The 26,395-nt window shown below is 38.7% G+C and overlaps 2 protein-coding genes across 4 annotated transcripts in view; one reads left to right on the forward strand and one right to left on the reverse strand.

Moving 5' to 3' along the window:
• Window positions 1-752: 752 nt before the first annotated feature.
• On the reverse strand, window positions 753-24,415 carry WARS1 (tryptophanyl-tRNA synthetase 1). 3 transcript variants are annotated; one of them, XM_005230590.4, is made up of 11 exons: window positions 24,303-24,415; window positions 20,498-20,711; window positions 19,203-19,410; window positions 11,683-11,791; window positions 10,690-10,809; window positions 9,919-10,101; window positions 8,503-8,603; window positions 7,140-7,252; window positions 5,894-6,067; window positions 2,742-2,882; window positions 753-958 (listed from the first exon to the last, which is right to left on the reverse strand). In XM_005230590.4, exons 2-11 carry the CDS (start codon window positions 20,609-20,611, stop codon window positions 800-802), a joined length of 1,422 nt encoding a protein of 473 aa, XP_005230647.1. In that variant the 5' UTR covers window positions 20,612-20,711; window positions 24,303-24,415; the 3' UTR covers window positions 753-799. The 3 variants fall into 3 exon arrangements, with proteins under 3 accessions (XP_005230647.1, XP_013160756.1, XP_027632908.1); XM_013305302.3 differs by having other exon boundaries at window positions 20,498-20,631; window positions 24,303-24,405; XM_027777107.2 differs by having other exon boundaries at window positions 24,295-24,365.
• Window positions 24,416-24,642: 227 nt separating this feature from the next.
• The window catches only part of WDR25 (WD repeat domain 25), a 64,984-nt gene continuing 63,231 nt past the window's right edge, over window positions 24,643-26,395 (forward strand). Inside the window, exon 1 of the mRNA XM_055816772.1 lies at window positions 24,643-24,702. The gene's annotated coding sequence lies outside the window, so the exon portion shown is untranslated. The remainder of the gene's footprint in view (window positions 24,703-26,395) is intronic.

Here is a 26,395-nt window from a genome sequence, read left to right on the forward strand (position 1 = left end):
CTAGAAGTATCCCTGTGTCCAGCAGCAACTTCCTTTTCACAGCATGATTTAATGCTCAGTAATTTTTATAACTGGGAACTAAAATTTGCATCTCTATATTATCTTCCATCCGAGATTATTAAGGAACTTTATAACCTTGTGATAACCTCCTCCCTCCAGAGGCATTCAGACCAGTTAAATAGCTGCAGAAACAAAAGTACAGTGAGATTTCTATGACTTGCCCCAGGTCACAGAAGAAGATGATAGCAAAACACCACCCCGATATTCTTTCTCCCATGTTCAACTCACAGATCATTATTTCTGTATCGGTCCCAGGCCCATGTCACTGTGTACTCTACTTTGTAACATTCACTATCTTTTTGTGTGCAGCATGTTCCCAGTAGCGCAAAAGGACATGCAGTCTAGTAAACCAAGGTACACAGTTAATGGTTAGTAGGAGCTATTAGTTTTTAGTTTGAGATATGACCTCTTACCAACATATCTGAAACAATTTACAAGTTAGGCTTTATCATCAAAATGGAATTTTAATTTATATTTTCAACATGAAATACAATAAAATACAATGCTGTGCTGACAGACATGCTTTTCTGCAAGATTTTCTCATATACTCTGATTTTAAATAGAGTCCTGTTTTTAATTTTGCCTGTACTCTGATGTTCATGGTAATTAACTCATTAAAAGCAGTATTTATAAAGCACTGATTGCAGGCTGTATATAACTAGGGAGTGATGACATACAACAGAAGACAACAATTACTTGGTTTTGGTTTAATCAAGTGGTAAGTTACATACACATTTCTTCAAAATTCAAAAGCTAGCTTCCGTGGAGTCATGAATTGCTTCACTATTTCATCTGTGACCTGCTTCCGTCTCTCTTGATGAGCTGCTACCAAGGGCTGCAATGTTTCAATAAGGACCTTCTTCAGCTCCCCCGTGAGCAATTCCCCACTTGTGTATGCCTGTCAAGAAAGTGTTGATTACTAAATGTGGTGCTATATGGAAAAAGACTCAGTGACGAGTATTTCTTTAAAAGCCTGGCCCTAACAAATACAGATTTGGATGCCTTAAAAATAAGCACATGCAGTATCATTCTGAAGATGTAACTTGCAAAAAAAGATTAAGGCAGCTGGGCAATTTCATACATGACAATTTATATGGACTGAATAAGCTACATTCACAAGAATGTAACTGGGAAATCCTGTAATTATTTTCAGGAAACTGCATGTTTTTCTCCCTGGAATCCCAGTTCAATTAAACAGTCACCCTAAACTGTTTTTTGCAATAAGAGCTACAAATTCTCGTATTTTTCTCTCACTGCATTTGGGTAAGAGATTAGATGGGATTCAAATACTTTTTTATAGCAAAGACTCAGAATCTATGTTCTTACTAATAGTCATATTCACAGTTGGCAATGCATTCAGTTGCTCTGACGCTGAAAATGCTTTAGCTAGAAGCACAGGCTACCAGCTGACTGGTTCAGCCCATGGCTGGGGCAGTCCAGCTACGATTTGAAATAACAAAACCCATGATAATCTTACTTCCCCTTGTCATCAAGCCATTTGTAGTATCAAGTCAAGGTGTAACTTGCTGATGCTCACTCAGCAACAGTAAAATACAGTAACAATGAACTGAACTGTAATTCCAGTGGTGGTTTTTGGGGGTGGTGAGTTTTTCTGGTTTTGTTTGTTTGTTATAAAACCCACTAACATTGCTTTCTCTGAAAGCTTATTCCTCTGGTACCATTAACTGCAACAGTTCCATTACTGCCGTTGTAAGCCGTGACTTCATGTTTTCTAATCTGGTTCAGAGGCAGCATTGCAGCAAGCTTCTAGCTGTGGTCTAGGCTTTGTCTCTGCAGCAGAATTAGACTGATACTGTTGCAGTGGTTGGAGACTAATGGAAAACAGCTCATTAAGTCAAAGGTGCTCCAGATTTCCATGAGAAATTTGCAACAGTCGGCATGGGGATTAGTAGCTATCCAACTCCGCTCCGGTGTGGGCAAGAGAGGGTTGGAGAAGAATCTGCAGCTTTTGACTTTCTTGCAGCTGTTGCCAGCATGAGAAAGCTCATAAACCAATGTGACATGGGTACCATCAATGCTGATACTGCCTCACAGAGAATGCATGCTGCCTAGTATTGATGGTGATCGTGTAGCTGAATGAAGTGAAATGTCTTGCTACCACCCCTGGGGGAAAAAGTCTACAAGATAAGGTGCATTTTCCTCAAACCCATATGAAACCCAATTTCTGCTTGGTCTCAGTGAATCAGTTCCTCATAGCCATTACATTTCTTGTGATAATAAGAAAAAACAAAAAACCAGCAAGCTTTAGACATAAGCTTCTGTAGTTTTGCAGAGTATTTAGGTACCTTGCAGATAAGGAACAGGCAGAGTGTATTATACAATTAACACCAATCCTACAGCGGCCACATTTGAAAGGTAAGGGAGATACTGTCCTACACTATGCCGGAGATCCCTATTAAAATACTATGGATTCTTCTTTTTTAATTTTTTTTCCTTAAAGAACAGATAGATTGGTCTGTGAGAAAGAAGCACATTGCAAACAAACAAATACAAAGATCTTAATACTGAATTGCAAAGGATGAGGAGCGTAAGGATGACAACACAATTACCTTCCTGGAGAAGGTTCATAGGACTTAAGTTTCAGCATTGTTGAGGACTTAGTTACAGCTTTGTCCTCACAATCAGGAATGGATAATATTATCTTCAACTTGGCTACTTACCTGCTTCAGTTGTTCAAGCCTGTCATCATCCTCTAGGAAGAAAGTCAGGTACATAAAAGACACATCAACATCACAGTTACCTCCGTACTTTCTGTGCTCTTCAATAGTATCTCTGCCTCCTGAGAAGGCATGCTTGTTAATCTGAAACAACATAATAATGTTATAGTATAATTTCTACTAAATTCTGGATTACTATATTGTAAATGGAGGTCTATCATGATCCTCCAAATTCTGTATTAAGGACTAGCTGAAGTGCGAGTGGGCCAAGTTAATGCAGAGCCTCAGGACCAAAGCAGGGAGGCAAAAGGAGGTCATTAGAATCTAGCAAGGAAAAACGGCTACACACATACTCTTCAGACCACATATTCAAATGAAAATGAACAAAAATTTAAAATAATCCACCCAAGAGTCAGTTAAAAAGCTTTTAAGTTCCTTTTGCTGAAGCTGTTTTCTGTTGGATAGAATTTGTGCTTACAGGGAGTGTCCTTCATGTAAGAAAAAAATAAGGTATTTACTTCATCAAGAAATTAATTTTGAAAGAGATGGAGGAGACATGGAGAATTTTTGAAGAAATCCTAGAGAGATTTTAGCTGCCTCCTCTTTTCAGGGAAAAGGAAAAGAAGAGAAAGCAAAATCAAAGATTACAAAACTCTGGTTAGAATGGCTAAAATTAAACAAATGCCCAATTGTTCAGTCTAAAAGTGGAATACTTGCTGACTCTCACCCCCTCTTTTTAAGCATATCTTCCTATGGGCACATAAACTGCACTGGTGAAGAGATCTACCTGCTACTCCCATTCCCAGTAAATTCAGAAGCTACTGGCCTGTTTTAAAAATTTATACATGTGTAGAATTCTCAGAAGATGCTAATCTTCCTACAAATTTAAAGAAAATAAATTGTCAGGAAGAAAGTATTTCTCAACCATAAGCTGAGCTGTCATTTGGCTCTTGTATCTTTTCAGGTATCATCATCAACCAGCCCAGAGACACACGTGTGTATGAAGTAGATTTTTTTTTTAATTTTTATTAATTCTAGTATGTAGAAGCTGTTATATATTTAAAATTTCTGAAGATTCTTACTATCTGTATGACTGTCTAGTGCTTTTTTGCATCTTTCTAACCACCAGTTACAGATGATGTCTTGTGGCAATGAATTACATACAAAAAATTGCACTGATTTATATCTTCAGAAAATGAACCACCATCTGTCACATTACACCTATTATATTGTAGGACAGTCTGAATAGCTGCCTCCATATCTGTAAAACCAAGTTTTTACATATTGTTTTGCACTTACCTCTCTCCTTACCAGAATTTGAAATTCTTTGTATGAATTTTTTGCTATGTCCCTCGTCTCTACAGTTTTGTCTTTTTACTAAGATGAGAGGGATGAAATACAATACGCCAGGTGAAGGCACATTGTTGCTTTATATAAAATGTTTCTTATATTAATCTCAAGTTCTTTTTTTACATATTCTGGCATCTACTCCTTGACCGAGGGTTTCAATGATTTATCTACAGTGATGCATTGATCTTTTCCCTGAATTAGTACAGGCTTAGAATTTAAATAACACTTTCTAGGAAACCAAACAAATAATTGAGTTGTAATTTGGTGCTGATAGGTGAAACAAGAATAGTTTATTGAAATGTTGCCATTCATGTCCATGGACTTCTCAGAAGCTTCTCAGCCTTTCCCAATATGTAGTAATTTTTCATTTTCTATTACCTGTAAGTTTTGAACCCCATTACTTAGCGACATCCTAATAATCTGAAAAATGCTGTAAGCAGTAATTTTTTGTGTGCAGCAGTGGGACTCTCTTTTTAACCTTCATCCATCACTGGAAGAGACCTTTCCTTCTCTATTTTTTAATTTATTGGCCATAACAATATTTGGTCTTTTACTCAAGCTCTATTTCCATAATTATTTCTGATGGGTTTCAGAAGCTGAAATAAATCACCGCTTGTCCTTCATTACTCAATACTTTACATTATGTTCAGAAATTTTTCTTTATAGCTTTTACATTCCAAGTAGCTAAAACTATTTTGTTATTTTTCCAACCTACTTCGCAGATAGCATAAACAGGACTTATTAACTGGGCATAAGGCATCTTGGATCTCTCTGCAGATTACTAGCTACTTGCCAGGAAAAAAATGGAAGAAAGTTACTAACACTACCACTATGTATCCTCTATTCTGAAATTACAGCTTTTTTAAAAAAACACACAGCTCTGTAATTGTGTAAATAAATTGGAATTATAATAATCCAAACACATGAAAAATTCCAATTCTTCAAAACAGTACTGTTTAATCGGTTTCTACATAAGATAATGAATCATTATGAGATGGCTGTAGAAGAATCTGATCTATACATAGGTTTGTCAACCATAAAAGAATTAATCCAAGCCCATCCAGCAGAAAAAACACATACATCTTTTTTCTTGTTCTGATTGATAGTTATTTCATGTCTGGTTATCATGCCTATAAATCATTTTCCGGAGACTGTTTTTTTTTTTTTTTTTAAAATAACACAACACAGGTGAACTTCTGTCAAACCAAATCCTCTGACACTGGGTAAGAGGGATTTTCCTTTGAACTTGAAAAGGCATTCACATGGGAGAAAATACCCTTTCTAAAACTCAGATGAAATTCAACATAATATTTATTTATGAACTGGAGGGAGGAATGCATGGCAGCAGTAGATCCCCAAGTAGCAGGAAAAGCCTGACCTGTGTTGCAACTGACACCCTGCAATGCTTGGTTCTCTCAGCGTGGAAAGGCAGTCAAAAGAGTGAGCTGTTTATTTGATTTACACCAAGGACTGTCAGATTTCAAAACTATGGAAACAAAATATTTGTTTTTAGAGCATGAGTCTCCACAGTGCTTATTTTTACACCACTGCTCTGCAGGTATCAGATAAACAAACATGATGTTTTGTATGTTATTCTAGGTAATATTTGTACTGTTTAACTAGTTGGCAAGGCAAAAGACTGTATTTGATAGTCTAGTTAAATCTGCATAACTCAGTCAATTTCTGAAGATGCTTTACCATGAAACGTATGGGAAAAAGGATTCAGATTTCATCATTGAAACCACGAGGACCACCATTCCTTTTTGTTATAAAGCTTTGCACTCTCAGGTTTTGCAGGTCCTTACCTTTGTCTTGATTTGTTTGGGTGTGTCAGTGAGGAAGATGGAGGAGTTTGGGTCACTAGCACTCATTTTTGTCTGTGCTCCTTGCAGGGCTGGGAAGAAGACTGAGTGCAGTAAGGCTGGTTTAGGCTGTCCAATTCTAGGTGCTACATCCCGGGTCATTCTAAAATAAGGATCCTAGAACAACCATCAATAAAAGCACAGAATAAAGTTGAAAAATGTGATTTAAAAGCTGATTAGTGCTGACCTGTTTATGCCTTAACATGTGGCCTCAAGAAAACCCAAACCAAAACCAGAAAAAAAAACCCAAATCACAAAGTGTCCTAGAACCTACTTCCAATCCAGCTCATCCCAAGAAACAAACCAACAAAATCCCTTTTTTCATTCTCATACTTTTGTTGTACACTCTGATTCCCTCAGCTAATAGGCATATTTACAAAGACTTATATGAAGTCGATTACACCTGGAGACTGATGCAGACTAAAAATGAAAGCTTCCTCCCAAAACGTTTAATAACCAGCACAGAATCTGAACTAAATCAGTGATCAAGCTGGCAGTGCTGTGCTGATGACCTGACTTAAACCAACTGCAATAATATTACCATCTAATATTGTGGTGATGAATGTAATTACATGATCTTCCAGTGACCATCCTTGTGACTAAAATAGCTAAAGATTCAGAGAGTGCAGAATCTGATTCCTAGAAACAATGCTTATTTAAAAGTAATGATGTCGCTTGTAGCTGATGGTCTTCCATCCTCTCTAAATATATCTGAATTGTTAAGGTTCTGCAGCCTTTCTGGCAAACTATTTCAGTGCTTCTTTATTCTCACTGATAGAAGGTTCTTCCCTATGGTTCAATGTAAATCTCTTGTGGGGCAAGTTGAGCCCATTACATCTTGTCCTAGTTACTATGGAGATGGCCAAAATCATCTTCTTACCCCCATGTCAATATACTTTTGCATAGTTACTTTGCTTTCACAGATGTCAGCTCACTGTGAACTGGATTGAGATCAAGATAGATCCAAGACTACACAAGAATGCGCAATGCATGAATACATGATTGTTGGGTTAAGCCTTCATCTTCATCAGGACACAGCACAACATCCTTCTATCTCTTCCAGCTTCTGCCCCAGAAAAGTGCTTACAAGAATGTTTTCCAGATATTTTGATATACCACCACAAAGCTTAAATAGTATGTTACAAAACCAAATCCATGATAAACAAATCAAGTAATATGACTTTCTTACCTGATCGATAGCACATGGGATAAGACACTGAATGTTCTCCTTGCCATTGAAGATCTGTGGAAATGATGAACTGAAAGATGGAGCAGCTTGAATAGCAGGAAAGCTGATCTTTCCTGGAAAACAACATGTTTGGGAAAGCTAAGCAGCCATTATAAGCAATGATAAATAGAGAGAACTTTCTGAAATATGTACAGTGCACAAGCGAATCATTCAGACAGTTGAAGACCCACATCTATCTTTATCAAACAGTGTTGCCTTATCTGAGGAACCTTTATTTTTTTGCCTTCTATGATGTCAACAATCCTTCAACGAACATAGAAACTAAAGAAAAAAGGCAGGCTGTGATCACAGGTTTCAGAAAAGGTTCATCAGTGCATACTCTCTTCATCATTGAACTATCCACCCTTCCCAGAAATACAATTGACTATATCACCACTGAGCTGCTTTCCCCACCCCCCCCTCTTTGTGAGAGAATGACTACAGAGATACTTCTCAGGCAAGTTCCCCTCTAAGATCTTACTCACTGCTATATGCATGCTGTACTCATGAAGCATCTCAAATGTGTCTAGCTTTTTTTTTAATACAGTGCTTAATCACATGGTGACCAACCTGCTTCCTTGATCAAAACCCTCTCAGAACAGAAAGCAAATAGCAGATTTTTCCAAACATGTAATGAAGTCATTACCACAATATGAACTTTCATTAGAGCACTGTTAAAACAAGTAGGAATCTGTCCCTTAGTTACAGTGAATGCTGAAACGCTGTCACTCACTCAATTATGGGTCAAAAAATGTTATGAGTGCTCAGGAACACCAAGGCTTCAATGCTATCTTTGACACAATCTTTTTTTTGGCCAATGTGATAGAAATTTGCAATCATAGTGAAGTAAATGGAAGACAGATTTACCCAGCACCTTTCTGTAACTAGGCTTTTGAGCACTCCTTAATTTTTTTCATATGCATACATGTGTATGTATTAATAGAACCTTTTCTGAAGAGAAATGCTTCTATATAACTTTGGTACGGAAATTTCTAGGAGGCATAACTGACTATAGTTTCAATCACTACATACATTAAAAATATCCAAAAGTTTTCTATCCTGGGCACTTCAACACTTTTGTTTTGTACTTGGCTGTTACTAAGGCCATAAAGGTAGATATTATACTAGAAATCTCACCATAAAGTATTTTCTATATTGAAGGAATCACAATAACAGCCTTTTAGAATCAGCCTAGAAACATGGATCATCTTGGTTTTTCTAACAGTTTTGTGAGTGGCAGATACTAATCTCTTTAAATTATTACTTAAATAGTGCCATAGAAAGTGAAAGCAAGCATCACTTCTAGTGACTCATTATTTCCTACCAATGCAATCGCTGTCTGTAAAGCCAAAGATTCCTTTCACTTGGTTAAATGTAACATGCTTCTGAACTTTGACGATGTTTTTGTAGAATCCAGTACTTGTCCTGTGAGAAAAAGTGGCAAAATAAAGTAAGAGTAGAAATGTGTAGGTAGAAACTTTCACTCCAAAAGCTGAGAACGTCAAAAAACCTGCAGGACTAAATCTCACAATTTCAGGCTTTTTGTGGCCCAGTGAGATTAACAATTAAAAAATTATTAACAAACAAAAATTCTGTGCCTTGAAAGTTTAATTTATTCTTCCCTCACTCCAACACTTACAGCAAACATATTTTTGTCACAATTAACAGTCTAAACCCAGAAATATTTTGATTTGGAAATGGTGCCAAAACACCTCATGGAGCCTGAAATTTACTTATTTTATAATTCTCTGTAAACTCAGGCAACCTGAATGGATCATGTCTTCTGTGTTGCTTGCTACCCCCAGTGTGTATCCCATACAGGACACTGCAGTTCACTGAAGGATTAGTAGTTCACATCCTCCAAATTCTCATTTTCTACAAGCCAAGTTTACGGGTTGGACTTTGTCACCAAATAGGGCACCAGCATTTCCAAATTAAAAATAGTTCAGCAACTATTTTTTATTTCTGCTGAGGAGCTAAAGCGAAAGAAACAGCAGTTTTGAACTGCCCTCATTCAGCCACAAGACTGATCTGTGTTGATGCAACTTTCTACGGCAGGAAAGCCAGGAGACTGAAAGGAGGAAAAACTGCTTTGTAGACTCCACGTTCTGGGGGCTGTATGTTATACAGTTCATCTCTAAACCACACGTTCTCTCATCCCAGTCTTTAAGGAAGCTCATCACCCCACATGGAAAAACAAAGGCCACAGCTTCAGTTCTGAACTCTGCCATAAAACTTCTTTCTTCCGAGACGGCAGTTCCAATAGCAGTTTCTTTTTCTTAAATCTTCTTTAAATTTTACTCAAAGTTCAAATAATAATTTTTCATGCTGTATTATTAAATTAATTGACCACAACAAGTTTCTAAGAATGACTTTTGTTAATGCAGATAAAGTGTAAACACATCTCAGAGATTCTGATACCATCTTAAACAAATCAGTCTGGAGGTTTCTTGGTGGTTTAGGTATTTTTACAATTTAGCTGGTTTAATATATTTCTTATAATTTAAATTTAAGCACTGCACACACAAGTATGTGTTCATATGTTATATAGGAGAATGACAATATTATACAAATAAATTTTAGCAGAAAAATTAGAATGTTTCTATTTTAAGTGTTGTAAAACTTGCCTTGAAGCTTTCAAATTTATGTACCTTTATTAAAACATTGCTGGCTGTCAAAGCTGGAGAGAAAATACAGACACTTTTTTTCATTACAATGCCCTAAAAAAATTTATACTTACCCCAAATAGTCTAAATCAGAAAATATAAAGGTTTTGTTGATGTCAAAACCACATGCAATGATGTCTTTTGCATTTTCTCTAGCATACTCATGTGCCTTCTCAACTGTCAGGTCCTTCCAAAGGTATTTCTCATCATCAGTCAACTGTATAACTAAGGGAACATCAAACACTTCTTGAAGCCACCTAATAAATACAGAAAGATTTTTATCGCGAAGTAAGTTAAAATAGGGACATGAATCACACAGCTAAAATATTTTTACACATTTAAGCAAAAGTATAGGAGGTCTGCTTCTCTTTTCTTTGTATGCATATGCAGTTATGTTTATGTGAACAGGATAAATAAACATTTTATACAGATTATGATGACAACTTACTTGGAAAAAAAGACTTACACATGGTTTCCTGTACATACGATAGGGGTCATCATTTGCAATGGAAACAGAATTCAAAGAGACTTTTAGCTCTTCGAGTCCCATGTCTCTGTGCTGCAGGCACCATGTTACATGGCAACGTTACCCAGTCTCATCACAAACTCATTTTTAAGAACAAAAATTCTAAGGAGTGCCACAGGGATAAGGGTGCAAGGAAGAGTGCTTTATGGCGACGCAGGGATTACGACCATTTTAGTGAAAAGATAAGATTGCATTAAGTTCATTAATATTCACCTCACATAACCAAAACTCTTTGTAATGTATCATTTCAGCAGTTCTATAAACCACATTAAACATTTCCAAAATGTTTTGATCAATACAAATGGTAGAAATCACTTACTTTGTAAATATAAATGGGATAAGATGACCAACATGCATTGCCTGAGAGGACGGCCCTCTGCCTGTGTAAAGGTAAAAGGACTTCTTATTTTCATAAGCATCGAGGATTTGGTCCATATCTCTAAAAAAACCCAGAGAAAACACGGTGCAACTCTTTAGGAAGAAACATGCACAACAAAAAGCTTCTGTTCAAAATCTGAGTGCTTTTAAAGCCAAATGTATTTGTAAATAAGATATTGTACGGTAAGTGCCCTAGAAAAAGGTTTTGTTTGTTAATTCTTTTAATTCATGAAAGGTATTGTCTCCTTCAGCCTCCATCAAAAAAACTCAAAGAAAAATTAAATTAAAATTTAATATTTAAATGAAAATAAAAAATGTGCATATTTTAAAATCACTTAATTGCATAATAATTTCTAAGGCCTAGTAAAACAGAGCTGGGAATCATTTCCCAAACAGGTTCAAACAACCAGCTTGGAATGGTCTCTGGTGGAGGTTATGCCCCGAGTCATGCTCAGGCACTTATTTGAAACATGCTAGTTGCCATAGGCCAAAAGCCCACGCATGCTGACAATAAGCTGATGTTTAAGATTATTCCCTGAGCCTTTTTTATGTAACAATACAGATGCATAGGTCCAGAGCTCACACGGACCCTTGCTGACATCAGCAGTGACACCACAGGAGCCCTGGAGTTCTCTGCTAGGCCAACGCCTGTATCTGGCCGCCAACATAGAGCTGAAATGGAACCTGTACAAAGATTCTGTGCACATTTCTTCACTTTGGGATTACTGAGGATATATAAGAAACCAATGCAACCAAGGGTTTCAAGTGCTGCCAGGGGAAGTCTCTGCAGTAGTTGCTAATTTCAAGTGACACAGTTGGTTTGCCTTGGTATAAAGGAACATGGTCTTTTGCTAGTCGTAAGTTTCTCCTAGTAATGTTGACAGAAAGTCCACCTAATAGGACCTTTTTGAATTTTAAAACAATAAATCCTCACCTGTGAGAAAAAAAGATTCCTCTACGTAGAAAGCGGTGAGGCTTTTGCCCAATAGCTCTTTCTATTCGATTGATCAGATCTGTGTCAATTTTACTGCTGCCAAACCGAACTATAATCATAAAATGTGAAAAAAAAAAAAAGAAAAAAAGAAAAAAGAAAAAAAAAAAGGTAAGCATAGCATAGCTACAATCAGATCTTGGATTACCAATAGCATATCAATGTAGTCTAGATTAAAAAGGACACCTCTTTCTTCAAGCCTCTGGTAAAATGGCTAGATTTTCCTGATTCTTGCCTGAAGTCCTAGCAGTCATTTGCAGTCCTAACTCTATGCTAGGAGGCCCAGTCCATTCCCAACATGTAGTATTGCTTCATCCATGAATGATTATAATTGCAGTCTCCTTACAGCAGAAGTATTGATGTTCAGAACACAAAAAAAAACATTCCAAAGAAACATATTTAGGTCAGTAACTTGGCTGCTGTAAGCCACAGGATAAAAATGGCTGTGAGGCTCTGAGTGTTCTTCTCAATGTCTAAATTTTCTGCCCTCAGATCACCTTTTTTCACTTTCCAACCCCAAATACTCTTCTGCAAATTTAGTTCTTTTATATGGGCGTGATTGTAGACACTGCTCCCCTCAAGAGGCTTGAAAAGGTAATGCATAATAGTCTTCAAGGCAATCAAATAAGACTTATTACTTGGTGGATTAGGAAATCAGCTAATAAAAATACACTTTCAGAAGTAGCCATTTCATTCAAAAAGGGTTTTGATAGAGTTAAAAAGCAGTATTTTTTCCCCAATCCTAATAAAACTGAACTGTGAAAGTCTTATTTCTTCCTTAAAGCTTCAGTAAAGCCTTCTATACACCAGCCCCAGTTCTTGGACCCTAATAGCTCCATGATTTGAACTTGATCAAAAAATCTAGACAAGAATCTCCTCTTTGCTATTATTCTGGTCTATTCAACCTTAGAACAACTTGCCCTATTAATTATTGAAAATGCCAAAGTAGATAACAAAATAGAGATTCTGAATGTAAAGATACATTTTATCTGTACAAACTAACTAGATCTATCTATTCCAACTATCTTATTACAGGGAGACTACACTGGCAGATTCCATGGTTATAAGACACATGTCCACACAGGAGCAGCACTTTGGCTCTTCCTAGTTGTAACAGGAAATAATCATTCCACAGGAATATACTGCCAACACTCAACAAATTTCAAACGTCTTGCCAATTTCCTAATGAAAGTAGAAACAAAGAAATTAATTCTAAATCATTCATTATGCAACTAGTAAACTATGACTTACACGACTGCTATACTTCCACCCTGTGGAAAACACAACAATCGCTTTGAAAGCCCCACATACGATCAGCTTTACTTTGAATTCCCTCCTTATGCACGTTCTTGCTTCTAAATTTTCTTTTTTAAGCCAGAAGCCAGTAACATTAAAAGCTTTCCTTCTGGAATTTTGGAATTAACCAAAATGACCTTCCTCAGACTACAACTTTTCACCAGAGCAGGTAGGCTTCTAATGTTATATACTAGCACATGGTAATGATCCTTAACTGGACAGCTAACAGTTTACACCACTGGACAGGAAAGTGACTGACTGCAGGTGGAGGCAAAGCTCTCAATCTGTGCTAGTTACCTAATGTACTGCATTGGGTATGCAACTCATTTTACAAAGAAATGGGGCTGCAAAGAATATTAAGCACACTGGTGTAATTTGAAAAGCCCAATATTCAAACACACTGGGCTTATACTAGACTAGACTAATTCCTTGCTGTTTCCTGTGGAAGAAATGAGGCCTTCCGTCCCTTTACAGGTCCCCAAAGCACAGCATGGAGGCTACTTTTAGTCCATCAAGGCTTTGCACACATCTCAAAAAAGACTATTCAGACTGCAGTGCTCTCAAGGTATTTATGAGGGATGGGACAGACGAGTCAGACCAACACGTACCCTGGAGCACCAGGATGCCGAGAAGCCCTGTGTACAGGTAGTTCCTCTCCTACACTCTGGCTGAAAATGGGGATGTGTTGTTAATTTCGTTATGTGAAGTTTTTTTGATTTGTTACATGAATTATTCACTGAACAGCCTTTCACAAAAAAAAAAAAAAAAAAAATCGGGAATCCTCACTGAAATAACGACTCTATCTTGACAGGAAAGGAGAGTGGCAATGTATCCAATCTGAGCATCAACTTGGAGGCAAGCACTTCTGCTATTCCAGACCCTCTATATCCATTTGATTTTCTTCTAGAATTACTGGTTATGCACACCATTACTACAAAACTTTGTATATAATCATTAAACATGAGGTTAGTAGGAATTAATTACTAAATGGGAGGGAAAACTAGGCATTTTATCATAGAATGGTTTGGGTTGGAAAGGACCTTTAAAGGTCATCTAATCTAATCCTCCTGCAATGAACAGGGACAGCTTCAACTCCATCAGGATGCTCAGAGCACTGTCCAACCTGGCCTTGAATGTTTCCAGGGATGGGGCACCTACCACCTCTCTGGGTAACCTGTGCCAGTGTTTCACCACCCTCACTGTAAAAGAATGTCTTCCTTATATCTAGTCTAAATCTACCCTCTTTTAGTTTAAAGCCATTACCCCTTGTCCTATCACAACAGGCCCTACTAAAAAGTTTATCCCCATCTTTCTTATAAGCCCCCTTTAAGTACTGAAAGGCTGCTATAAGGTCTTGCTGGAGCCTTCCCTTCTCCAGGCTCATGAACCCCAACTCTGTCAGCTTTCTTCATAGCAAAGGTATTCCAGCCCTCTGACCATTTTCCTGGCCCTTCTCTGAGCTCGCTCCGACAGGTCCATGTCCTTCCCATGCTGAAGGCTCTAGAGCTGAATGCAGTACTCCACACGAGGTCTCAGGAGAGCCGAGTAGGGGGGAAGAATCACCTCCCTCGACCTACTGGTCACGTTTCTGTTGATACAGCCCAGGATATGGTTGGCTTTCTGGGCTGTGAGTGAACAGTGCCGGTTCGTGTCCAGTTTTTCACCCCCAAGTCCTTCTCTACAGGACTGCTCTCAATCCCTTCATCCCCTAGCCTGTCCAATACTGGGGGTTGCCTTGACCCAGGTGCAGGACCTTGCACTTGGCCTTGTTGAACCTCATGAGGTTCACATGGATCCACTTCTTGGTCTTGTCCTGGTTCCTCTAGATGGCATCCTGTCCCTCAGGTGCATCAACTGCAACATTCAGCTTGGTTTCTGCACGATTATCTAATAGGAAACAAGTTCCTGCTTACAATTGTTCATTCACTCCAGGTGAATCAAGCAGGATATGACACAAGGGAAACACTGGGCCCACCCACTGACCCATTAAAATAAATGTCACTAAAAAAAGATGAATGCTGGTACATGATTCAGCAACCACTGCTTTAATCCGTATGTTTTCTGAATGTTATTGCATCTGCTTTTCCTAAGCAAACCTTAGTCACCGAATGAATTTTCTCCTAGCAAATAAAATGCATTACAAAATAGCAAAGTAATTACAATCTGGATGAATGCTAAAAAGAGACCAAATGAGTACGAAATGTTTGTTCAGAAGAACAACAGAAACTGGCAAGAAGCTAATCTTGCACAAACAGAACATGAGAATGCCCCAGATTAATTGGGCATATACTGTCACAGGAAGTGATTAAAATCTCTCTGATATACAGAACACTCTACTGTAAATGCCGAAGTACCTTTACTAAACATTTACAGACCACACAATCCCTCTTCATTGCCCATCTTCATCTTTCCTGCTAAAAAATTGCATAAATTTTCCTTACCTATTTCCTCTTATCCTCTTATGAGGATGTGCAAAACATTTTATGCTTCCTATCCACAAAGAACCTGCCTTCTGAAACAGCTTCTGACAAGGACTGTCTCCATTCCCTAACAAGCTTTAAAAAAATTCCTAGCATGCTTTTGTTCTCCAGTGTTCTAGCTTTTACCAAAAGGCAGCTTTCAACTTGCTGTACATAAGTAGTCCTGACAGCTGCCATTTTCAAAAGTGTATTTGCATTTGCTGAAGTTATTATGTACTCTTCCTCTTTGCCATTGCCATGTTATATTTGCATACAGAAAACTAATACCTTACTATTTGTTTTACAGTAACTTCACTGACTAGGCCAGTCTCAATAATCTTTAAACAGTCATAGAAACTGGGAAAGGTTCCTGGAGGCTGGAAGAAAGCAAATGACACTCCTACCTTGAAGAAGGGCAAGAACAAGGATCTGTGGAACTACAGGCCACCCAGCCCCACCTCAATCTCTGGGCATGTGATGGAGCAAATAATCCTGGAAAACATTCCCAAACATTATCAAAGACATGAAGTTCACTGGGAGTAGTCAGTGTGAATTTATGAATGGGAAATCATGCCAGACCAACTTAATAGCCTTTTATGATGATATGACTAGTCTAGTAGATGAGGCAAGAACAGCAGATATTGTTCATCTCAACTTTAGAAAGGCTTCTGATACTGTGTCCCATCTCATTCTTATAGATAATTGATAAAAGTCTGGACTAGATAAGTGGACAGTAAGATGAACTGAAAACTGGCTGAATTGCCAAGCTCAAAGGGTTGTCACCCAGAGTACAAAGTCTAGCTGGAGCCCAATATTATTTATGCTCCCCAGGGGGTTGATATTGGGGCCAATACCGTTTAACATCTTTATTAATGATGTGGATGACTGGACAGAGTACACCCTCAGCAAGTTTGCAGATGAAACAATACTGGGAGGGATGGGTAGCTAATACAACAGATGGTTGTGGTGCCATTCAGAGACACCTCAGCAGGCTGGAGAAATGGTCTGACAATAATATCATGAAGTTCAACAAAAGGGAATGCAAAGTCCTCCACCTGGTAAGGAATAACTCTGCACACTGGTACAGGCAGGGGGTCAGCTGGCTGGAAAGCAGCTTGGCAGACAGACCCCAGGGTCCTAGGGTACTGGCAGACAAGGAATTGAACATAAGCCAGCAACGTGCTTCTGTGGTGTAAGAAGGTCAAAGGCCTTATGGGCTGCATTCAGAACAGTGCTGCCAGAATGCCAAGGGAGGTGATCCTTCCCCTCTAGTCAGCACCGTTAAAGACACATCTGGAACATTGGGTCCGGTTCTGGGCTCCGGCCATGGACATACTAAAGTGAATCCAGCAAAGGCCCATGAAGATGAAGGTCTTAGAGCATCTGTCATACAAGGAAAGGTTGAGAGAGCTGGGATTGCTGAGCTTGAGGAAGAGAAGGCTCAGGAGGGATCTTATTGATGTGTATAAACACACAATTAGGGGAGGTGGTAAGGACTAAAGAAGACAGCACCGGACTTCCCAGTGATGCCCAGTGCAAGGACAAGAGGCAATGGGCACAACCTTAAACAAAGGAAATTCCATTTAAACATATGAGAAACGTTAATTTTGTGCACATGGTCAAATACAGGAAGAGGTTTCCCAGGAAAGTCATGGGATTTTCATCCTCAGAGATAATAAAAATCCTACTGGACAAAGTCCCGAGCAACCTGCTTTAGTTGACTCTGCTTTGAGGAGGGGGGTTGACTAGATGATCTGCTGAAGTCCCCACCAACTTCAACCATTTTGTTATCACTTGCAATATTCAGCTATCAGCATGGTTAACATACAAATCTCTTTCTCACTCATCCCTCTGCTCTTTGCTTATGCCCAAACAAACAAAAAGGAAAAATTAAAGGAATATTCATGTCTAGTACTTCGCGAACAGAATCTTGCTTCCCAGGATATCTTCAGGCTGTTTTGTTGTAACCATACACTTAAGTGTACGTCTAGAACAACCATTTGAGAAGAATATCCCTTACAATTACATAGTGGTTTTAGCACTTCCATTTCTTCTGTTTACTTAAAACACAAGCACACTGGCAACTTTCTCTGGTACCACTAGTAAATAAACAGATTATAGGTGGCACAAAAATTTCCTCTGCAGTAACAGCTATCAGATGTCAAGTTCTTGGACGATACTTATTATTTTTAAAAGGGGGAAGAAGAAGAAGAAGAAGAAGAAGAAGAAGAAGAAGAAGTTTACCAATAACAAACAATAACTATTTCACTTCTGAAGTGGCTAGGGTAGCATTCTTTGAAAAATTTCTAGCACATCATTTACAACAGGCAAAATGACTCATCCACCAAATTCCCCAATCTGATAGTAGTGTAAACACATAAAAACCCTTTAGACTAATTCACCACTCTACGGCAGATCAAAAGGTAATATGTATACAAACAGTTACTGGAAAAAAGGGCATTGCTGTCAGGCTTTAACATGGCTTTAGAGAATTGATTTACAGTGGAGTCATGCTACTCATTCTCAGAAAGACCTTGAGATTGGGCCAACACAAGTATTCTACTCTTCCCACTTTTCTAGAAGACTTAGAAACTCCTCCAGGAAAACAAAAACCCTTCTCCATACTCCCTACACAAGTAACAAGACAATGAGAGACCTTGTCCACTTCTAGATTCTAACAATTATCTTTTTTCCTTCTCTCCCACTGACGTACATTTTTTTTGCACACTTTTCAGTTTCCAGTTTTTTCTTTCTCATATTACCTTCTGCACATTAAGTCAATATGCACCTACATTTGACATGATCTTACAATAACAAAGTTAAAAGAATGCTGACACTAGCAACTGACCTCCCAAAAGCAAAAATATACTGCTACTGCCACATAAGGGTGTATGCTTTATTGTGAGAAACAAGCTACTAAGCAGACACCAGCAATGTACGACTGAGGTACTAAATACAAAGACTGACAATAATGGAAAGAAAAATAAGGCAAAAATACTAAAAATTAATGAACAGTTCTCTCACCTGTTTCTATGCTAGACTCAAATAAACTATTAATATAGCGGACTGTAAAACAAATAAAGAAATTAACTAAATCCCTGTTTCTTAAATTACAAAACTTTGCAAGTGTTCTAACACCTCTGTCTAAAATATTTTCCATTGCATTTTATGTTTTTTGAATGAGCTGCACTTCTTCATCCCAGCCAGCACTTGGCTGCTTGATGATATGTCTTCTGAAAAAGTCATTACACTTACAAAGTTCTGCATTAGTTTTCGATCATCCCTGCCCTCCCTAATTCGGAAGTCAAGGCAGATGTGGAGCGATGGTAGGAAGAATTCTAGCTTGTCCAGAATGATCCAGGCTCTAGCTGTTCTGCATCACAGCCACTGAAGATGAGATACTCAAAGCATCTTCACTAACATAACTTCTAATTACAGTTCTTACGTCAAAAAACAAACTGCAAGTAAAGCTTTTGTTTTGAACTGAAAAGTTATTTGCAAAGTATTTAAGTCTTCCATAGGAAATCCCTGCCTGGGACATTTTCAGCTCCTACAGCAAATTCTTCAGAAATGTGAATGCTAAGACTGGGCATAAATTAAATGTTACCTATAATAGTTTTGATCAGGATTTGTTATTAGCCCTTGATGGTTTTGTAGTCATTAGTGTCGCTTTACATAAATTCCTTAGTAGAAAAGAAAGATTTGTACCTATGAGTTTGTCATAATCCACGCCTTTAGCATTTGATGTTTGCACAGTCCAGGGGTCCACAAAATCCTCATCCTCTTCTTTAGTTGTACCATTATTTATTAATACAAGGTCTCTTGGAGGCAAGCCTGCCTGATAATCTTGTCCTGTTGCTGTTTTATACGACAGTTTTAATGATAAAAGCATCCTCACTGCTGCATCAATTTCATCCTGAATAAAGGAAAAAACCCACCTGTACTTAACATACTTAAGACAAACAATTATATGAATGTTCTAACCTTTCCAAATCCTGCATCCATGCTTTGACTTGAGTTGCCTTTATTCATAAATGGTAAGTGTTTACTACACATTTGCAGCATTACTGCCAAAGGTAAAAGAAAAGCAAATAGGAGACAATCATTTCCTAATCAGCATAATTTAAAGCATCACCATTGCCAAGATATTTAAAGCACCTCTGTTTCACTTTTCAATTTCTGCCTGAGGAAAAAAACATGCCTGCCTGCTTTTCAGAGGTATAAAGCGTAACATTTTAAGCACAAATTTCTGAGATACCTAACTATAATGTAAATTATTATATAATCTACTTTACAATGCTTTTACTGGCTCATCTTAAAATAATTTATTCATTACAGTTCATTGGCAGACTTGAAGACAAACTAGAACAAAAAGTTCTTTAAAAATTTAATATTTATGACCTTTTTAGTACAAAGCTGTCATAACACCTTATGCAAGCAATAAATAGATCAACACTTTATTCAACTCTCAGTTTTCAAGGCTTACTCCCAGAAGCAATCCACTACGAGATCCCATATTAAAATTGAACACTCGTTGCCAACATAGTGGTGACAGAATAGAGAACTTTAAATTAATGGGAAATTACTAAATTACTTAAGGGAGATAAAGCAGGGACTGCCAGTATAGTTGCAGGAAGACGTATTTGCTAATGTGTACAATAATGGCTGGAGAAAAACATTTTAATGAAGCATCTAAAACCAGGGAAGACTGAAAGTGATATTAGTTTTACTTGAAAACCAAATACTGTCACACAACATGTCAACTAGCTGAAGCAGGCTTCTAAGATTCTCTGTTCTTTCTTCAGGAGTAAAATCTTTCCTTTTTCAAGTGATTACCTTGCTCCAGGTATGCCCACAGTTCACAAAATGGACATAAATACTTCTTAATAGGATTTTTTTTAACTGCAATACAAAATAGATCTCAAAATAATCATATTCTTCGGCACGCTTAAAGAAAGACCAACACTGAAAAAGGATGAGTTCAAAACATGAAATGGAATTACCTTTGCTGCTTTTCCTGCTTTTAGGGCTCTGACTTTCTCTCCTTGTTCAGTTACTCTTTCAAACAGTTGAAGTGGACTCAGAGATTTCACATCACAGTTCGGACTGTCAGCCATTTTGCCAGACTGCAAAAGATCTGTTTATTTACAATTCAACTAAATTTAATGTCTTCCAATTCTTTCGCTTGTAGATTCAAAACAGCAGCAACAACGAGAACTGTAGGGCAAAAACCAGTGTGTTTTATTCTTTCATTTATATCTTGAAGATTAGGTGAACAGAATAAGAATATAAAAACTATACTGACCCCATACCTGATTCTATTCATATCAGATTGATAAATGTGGAGACATAAATAAAATGAGCTTCAATTTCAAACAGACATGTACTGAGACTGACAAAAGTACTAAATAAATTTAGAGATCACTCTTAATGTTGTTTGCCTATGTATTTAACACTAGAACACCTTTTCAAAGTCAAACTTAAAACTAAAAGTAATTAAATATACATATGATTCAGAGCATCTCAAAACAGTTGGTAGAGGTTATCTGATTCCCGATTAGTTAATGTTTTTGTACTACTTGATACCCTGTCAAATTCTGAATGATAATGAGATTTTTTTATAACTATAATCTGCAATTTTGTCTTAATACGTGTAATACAGTACTTCAGCCCAAAGAAAGATATACAAGAGAAAAATTTAGTCATCACCTTTGCTGCTTTCCTCCAAATGTTACATAACACACTGATTATCCGTGAGAAATGTTGCTTTCTAAAGAACAATTAAACTTTGGGTAAGCCATAGGCTTTAAATTTAGGGAACTATTTGTTTCTCAGCAGTATGCACAAAAAATAATAGGAGGTTGTGAAGTGCTGCCTCACAATTTGATGTGGCCAATTTATGCAATAACCCAAGCTATCGTACGGCTTTTTTATTTGAGGAAAGTGATGTCATCTTAATTCATAAACTGACACTTATTTTACATGCATTGTATTCAGATGTGATAGTGACAAACGCAATGCAAGTTGAAAGACTAAATTAATTTCATACAAATGTTGCAAATGGTGGTGTGTTGGAAACACAGCATAAGTCCTAAGCATTCTCTGTCATGCTGTCCATGAAGGAAGAACTCTGTGCTCATGTAAAGTCCTACTGACTTGCCAAGGAGAGACTCACTAGCATACTATCGATGTATTGCTACATGTGAAGCATGTATAGATTGAGTTTACAAGATACATATGTAACTGAAGCGAATCATAAAAGCTGTTAACAAAAATACACGTTCATTTGGCTCCCTTTTACCGGAATTAAAAAAGAAACAAAAGCATGTAATCGTTGCATTAGCTGTTCAGCAGTATTTCAAAACCTTCCTTCTACAAAATAATCAGTCTAATCACAACCTTGGTTATATTTACATAGTATATATTTGCACTGCCACTGTAAAAAGCCTAGAAAAAAAAGATTTGGAAACTTGCTGGTTACCAAAATATATCTACTATTAATGCTTTGTTTGTCAGACAGCTGCAATATTCCCAGATTTCAGCTAAAGCCTGAGAAAGCCAAGAAGTGTGTACATCCAGTTGCTAATTTAATTGACTTAAGTCTATTAACACAGATACCATGCTTAGATTACATAATTAACTAATGTATTATCAGTAATAGTAAAGTTTTTAACCTAATCTCAATCCTTTCAAGTTTCATTATTTACAGTTTGATAGTGTTATTTTAAAGAGATACTTTGAAGCATCTGAAACAATTCTGTGATGTATTCCTACAATTTACTAAGATTCTTTTATTTTGATACTAGCATTTTCCTCTTTTTCATGGGCACAAGATATTTAACTGGAAAAGAAAGTATATAGAGTAAATTAATATCAGAAAATGTTTATGAAGATTAACACCCCCCTTTCTGTAGGAATATGCCAGTTTTACTGGCTTCAAATTTTACAAAATAGAAAGAGGTAACAAAAGCTGTTCTTTGGTGTAGAATAAGTTGTGACTTGGTGTTTTAACTTAATTCCTGAATGTACATTCCTGCTGATAGATCGCCTCTGTTCAGAAAGGCTGAGATGTTACAGCTGAGACTGAGCACACACATACTGGAAGCAGTAAAACAGAAATATTCTTCAAAAAGTTTGGAATATTATGGATTTAAACTGAGCAAAGAAACCCAAAAGAAGGTGCATTTTCGTTAAGAAGCAGCAAAAGTATCTAGTCACTGCAACAAGAAATGAGGATATTACAATTAGAGAATGTAAAAGGTATTGACTGCTGTCCAAAACTTCTCTCTGTTTACTTCAGTACTGTCCTTATTTTCTGGTGGAATTCAAGCCAGGAATTCAGTAATCTGGAACACAGGTCTTTATCTTTTGAAATTCATAAATGCAATTGCAAACCATTTAAAAGAAGTGTCTGGATATTCTAAATTTTATCAGGACATATTTTCTTGCTTTCTTGTTGATATTACAAAGGCTAACAGTCCTAGACACATGAGATACTGCACGCAAACAGATTTGGAGGATAAAAATGATAGAGGGGAACTTGAGAATGGACTACTAGGATATTTAGGACGGACCAGAGTTGAAAATGAACTTAAAAGCCTCAGTTTCACAGTGTGAACTTGAAAGCCAAGAATTGTGTACTCTTTCTATCTACGTAATACATGGTAACTTGCAATGGGTACTGCTCTTGTGACTGTTTCAGAATATTAAAAGCATCATGAATATGAAATGAATATGAATATGAAATGAACATGAAAATATGAATATGGTATGAATATGAAAGAATACGAAAACATCATGAACAGCTCAAAAATGATCCTTGGCACAGGTATCAGAAAAGAACTGTATTCATGTCTCTTTCCAGCTGGATGACAATCACAGATCTATGATCATTTTCACTGTTTGCTACTCAATCTGGCGTTGGAGACCTGAGAATCAAAGACCAGGGTTTCACATTATGTTAAGTCTCCCATGACAAATATTGTTATGAGGGTACAACAAGACTTTCAAAAAGAACAGCAATATAAAGGTCCCCCCCAAAAAAATTCATGAATGAATGAAAGAATGTGAACTTAAGTCTGCCAGCACTTATGTTCCTGAAAACTGTTTTGCCTCCTGGAAATAAAACAAAAAATTAAAAGTGAAATTAAGGCAGGTAGTATGCACATAGACATCGGGTGAAACATGCCTCAAGAAGTACTCCAACATAGGATGCATTTTGTAGTAAACCTACCTTCCCACTCATTGTAATCAATTTGTGTATGAAAATACAATAAAAGCATGCAAGGCGATTCCTTGAGATAATATGACTATTCAACCACTCTCATCTGAATAAAGTCTAATACGAATCTTTACTATACTACAGCTGTTAAGAACTGAGCTCTTGCCCAGGAACGGTTATGCATGAAATTAACCAGCAAACTCATGTTTCTAACCCTGGAGGCCCTGAAACACTTCCCCACCACAGGCCTGCCCGGGCAAGGTAAAGGCACTTTCTAACTCTCCCTTCCCTGGGCTGGGCCACATTTTCCAGCGACGAGGCACCCCCCGCCCCACTGCTTAGGGCAAAAGGCTTTTTCTTCTGACGCGCTGGCGATGCAGCCACAGGGCTGCGGCCCCGCAGGGAGCGGATGAAAACACCCTCGCGGCAGGGAGGCAGCGAGGGAGCGCGCCCAGCAGGGACCCCCGCTCCCGGCCACCCGCACTGGTCACGGCGGCGGCAACAACCGCCCAACGAGCCCGTTCCCCGCCCGCCGGAGCCTCTCAGCGAGGCCCCATCCCTGGCCCGGTCCTCACTCACTCACTCACCGAAGCGCGACCCGACCCGGCCCGGCTCTGCTCAGCGCTCCTCACCGCTCTGCTGCCACTACCATTGCATCACCCCTCAACCGGCACGGCAGTCACCGCTCCCGGCTGGGAAACGCATCCCCTCCGGAACCATTGCTCTCCGGTGTCCTCCCTCCACCTACAGTCACCAGCACAACGAAGCGCCCTCCGCATGGCCCTCAGCGGAGGGAGAAGGGCTCCCACGCGACCCGCGGTCTAGCCCCTGCCCTTCCCGACCCACGGCCCCTGTGCGAGGGCTGTGACACGCGGAACCGTTTGAGCGGGGTCTTCATTTCCACCCGGCGCGCTTTTCAAAGAGGAGCGCCGGCGGGCCGGCTAGTGAGTTCCGGGCTGCGCTGCCGGTGGTGGCGGTGCGGCGCAGGTACCCGCGGGGCGGGGCGGGGCGGCCCCGGTGCCGGGCTCTGTAGGGAGGGCAGCGGTACTGGCGGCGGTGCTGGGGTGGCGGTGGCCCCGGGTATAGCCTCGGTGCCCGAGGAGGGGGGGAGAGCGCGCGTGTGTGGGGAGCAGCAACGGCTCCGGTGCTGGGGGAGGGGAAGCGGGCTCGGTACCAGGGCCCCCGGAGGCCGCTGTTCTGCTCTCTCGGCGGCGGGCTGCTCCGGTGCGGGCTGGGGAGGGCCGGCGCGGCGGTGGGCCAGGGGTCGTTCTCACCCCGCCGGGGCTGCGGGGCGCTGCTCTCGGCCTTTGTGTCGTACCTTTGGTGACACCTCCGGTCACTCGGCCGGCGTGTGGCGCTGCGCGTGCCGAACTGCATGGGCTTCGCTTTAGTGCATTCGGTTAAGTCAGTTGCGGGAAAATTAAAGAAAACCAGAACTCTATAAACTTCCCTGTTAGCTCAGCACGTTGTAAATCGTTAATAAATTCACAATCTAGTTCCAGTATGTTTCTAATGAAGTACATTGGGTTTGCTTCCCCCCCACCCCCCCTTAAGTTAGGGCAGCGTAAGAAATTTTGGGGTGGTGTTTCTTTAAAAACAGAAGTTAAATGGGAAGTCTTAAGATGACAGAGATGCTTTGCATTTACAAAAATACTAACGGTGATGGGTGTGATGGGATGGATTTATGCTGATCAAACGTAATGGGATATTTTCAGTGTTTCATAAGAAACTCTTTTAATCAGGTGTGTCCAAGGCATCATCTTGCTTTTACCTCTGAATCTCAGCCTTATTAATACTTTTGTATATTAAAACAAAATAAAGTAACTGTGAACGTCTAACCCAATCTCCTTGCGTATCTTAATTTATAGCTTTCAGCCAGGTGTCAACTTCTTACAGTATTTGTTCTTTGAGCATGATGCCTTGTGGCTGGGGCCTGTTTTCAGCTCTGCACTACAAACAGTAACTATTTGTTGCAATTATTGAAGTGCAGTCCTTTGAAGTAACTTTTTGTTTGCTAAGAGGTTTCAATTTACTGCTAAAAGCTTAAATTTACTGGTTTTGAATTGAAGTGCTCCTTAATTTTTTCATTGTCACTGTTTAAGTGAAATGCTGCTTTAATAAATGAAGCTGTAGTATTAAAAAAGCATTTTCCTTGCTTTTAATTGCTGTCACGAACTTCAGAAAAAGATAGAATGTCCTCTAGAGGGAGATCTTGATGCTTTTATGTGCTAAAAAGTTGGTCACCTTGTTCCAGCTGAATGTCTTGGTCACTTACCATGGAAAGGATCTGTGATGATGCATGTGTATGTCCTAATAGGAACCTGTCTTCTGAATCTGTGCTTGGAAGTTTCATTACAGAATAGAGAGCATAGCCTGTAATGTGACATTTATGTAGCTTAAACGCAACATGCTTGTTTTCATTCAAATAGTTCCAGTTCTGAAGTTAAATGAGTAATTTTTACAAGTTCCAGAGTAATACTCCTTCAGTGTTATTTGTAGGACCTGTGTTTGTGGCATCAATTCTGCAAATGCTTACATAGATACTGACTTTCATATAGCACTCTCATTTTAATCAAGATGCTTTTAAGGGCAGTTTCTTTGCTGACCTAAACCAAGAATTTCAGCAGCTGATCTGCAAGTGTTGTGGGTTAAATCACTTTAGTGTAATGAGTGCTAACAG

This window comes from Falco peregrinus, chromosome 1, assembly GCF_023634155.1.
Source record: "Falco peregrinus isolate bFalPer1 chromosome 1, bFalPer1.pri, whole genome shotgun sequence".
Lineage (NCBI taxonomy): Eukaryota > Metazoa > Chordata > Aves > Falconiformes > Falconidae > Falco > Falco peregrinus.

Bases quoted from the DNA above. Each gene is read 5' to 3' on its own strand.
- WARS1 (XM_005230590.4), bottom strand. From the start codon at position 20,611: ATGGCTGACAGTCCGAACTGTGATGTGAAATCTCTGAGTCCACTTCAA. The intron at 10,102-10,689 runs GTAAGTGATTTC...TGTATTTATTAG, and splicing joins ATCCCATTTATATTTACAAA to GTGGCTTCAAGAAGTGTTTG. The intron at 6,068-7,139 runs GTAAGAAAGTCA...TGGTTGTTCTAG, and splicing joins TCCCATGTGCTATCGATCAG to GATCCTTATTTTAGAATGAC.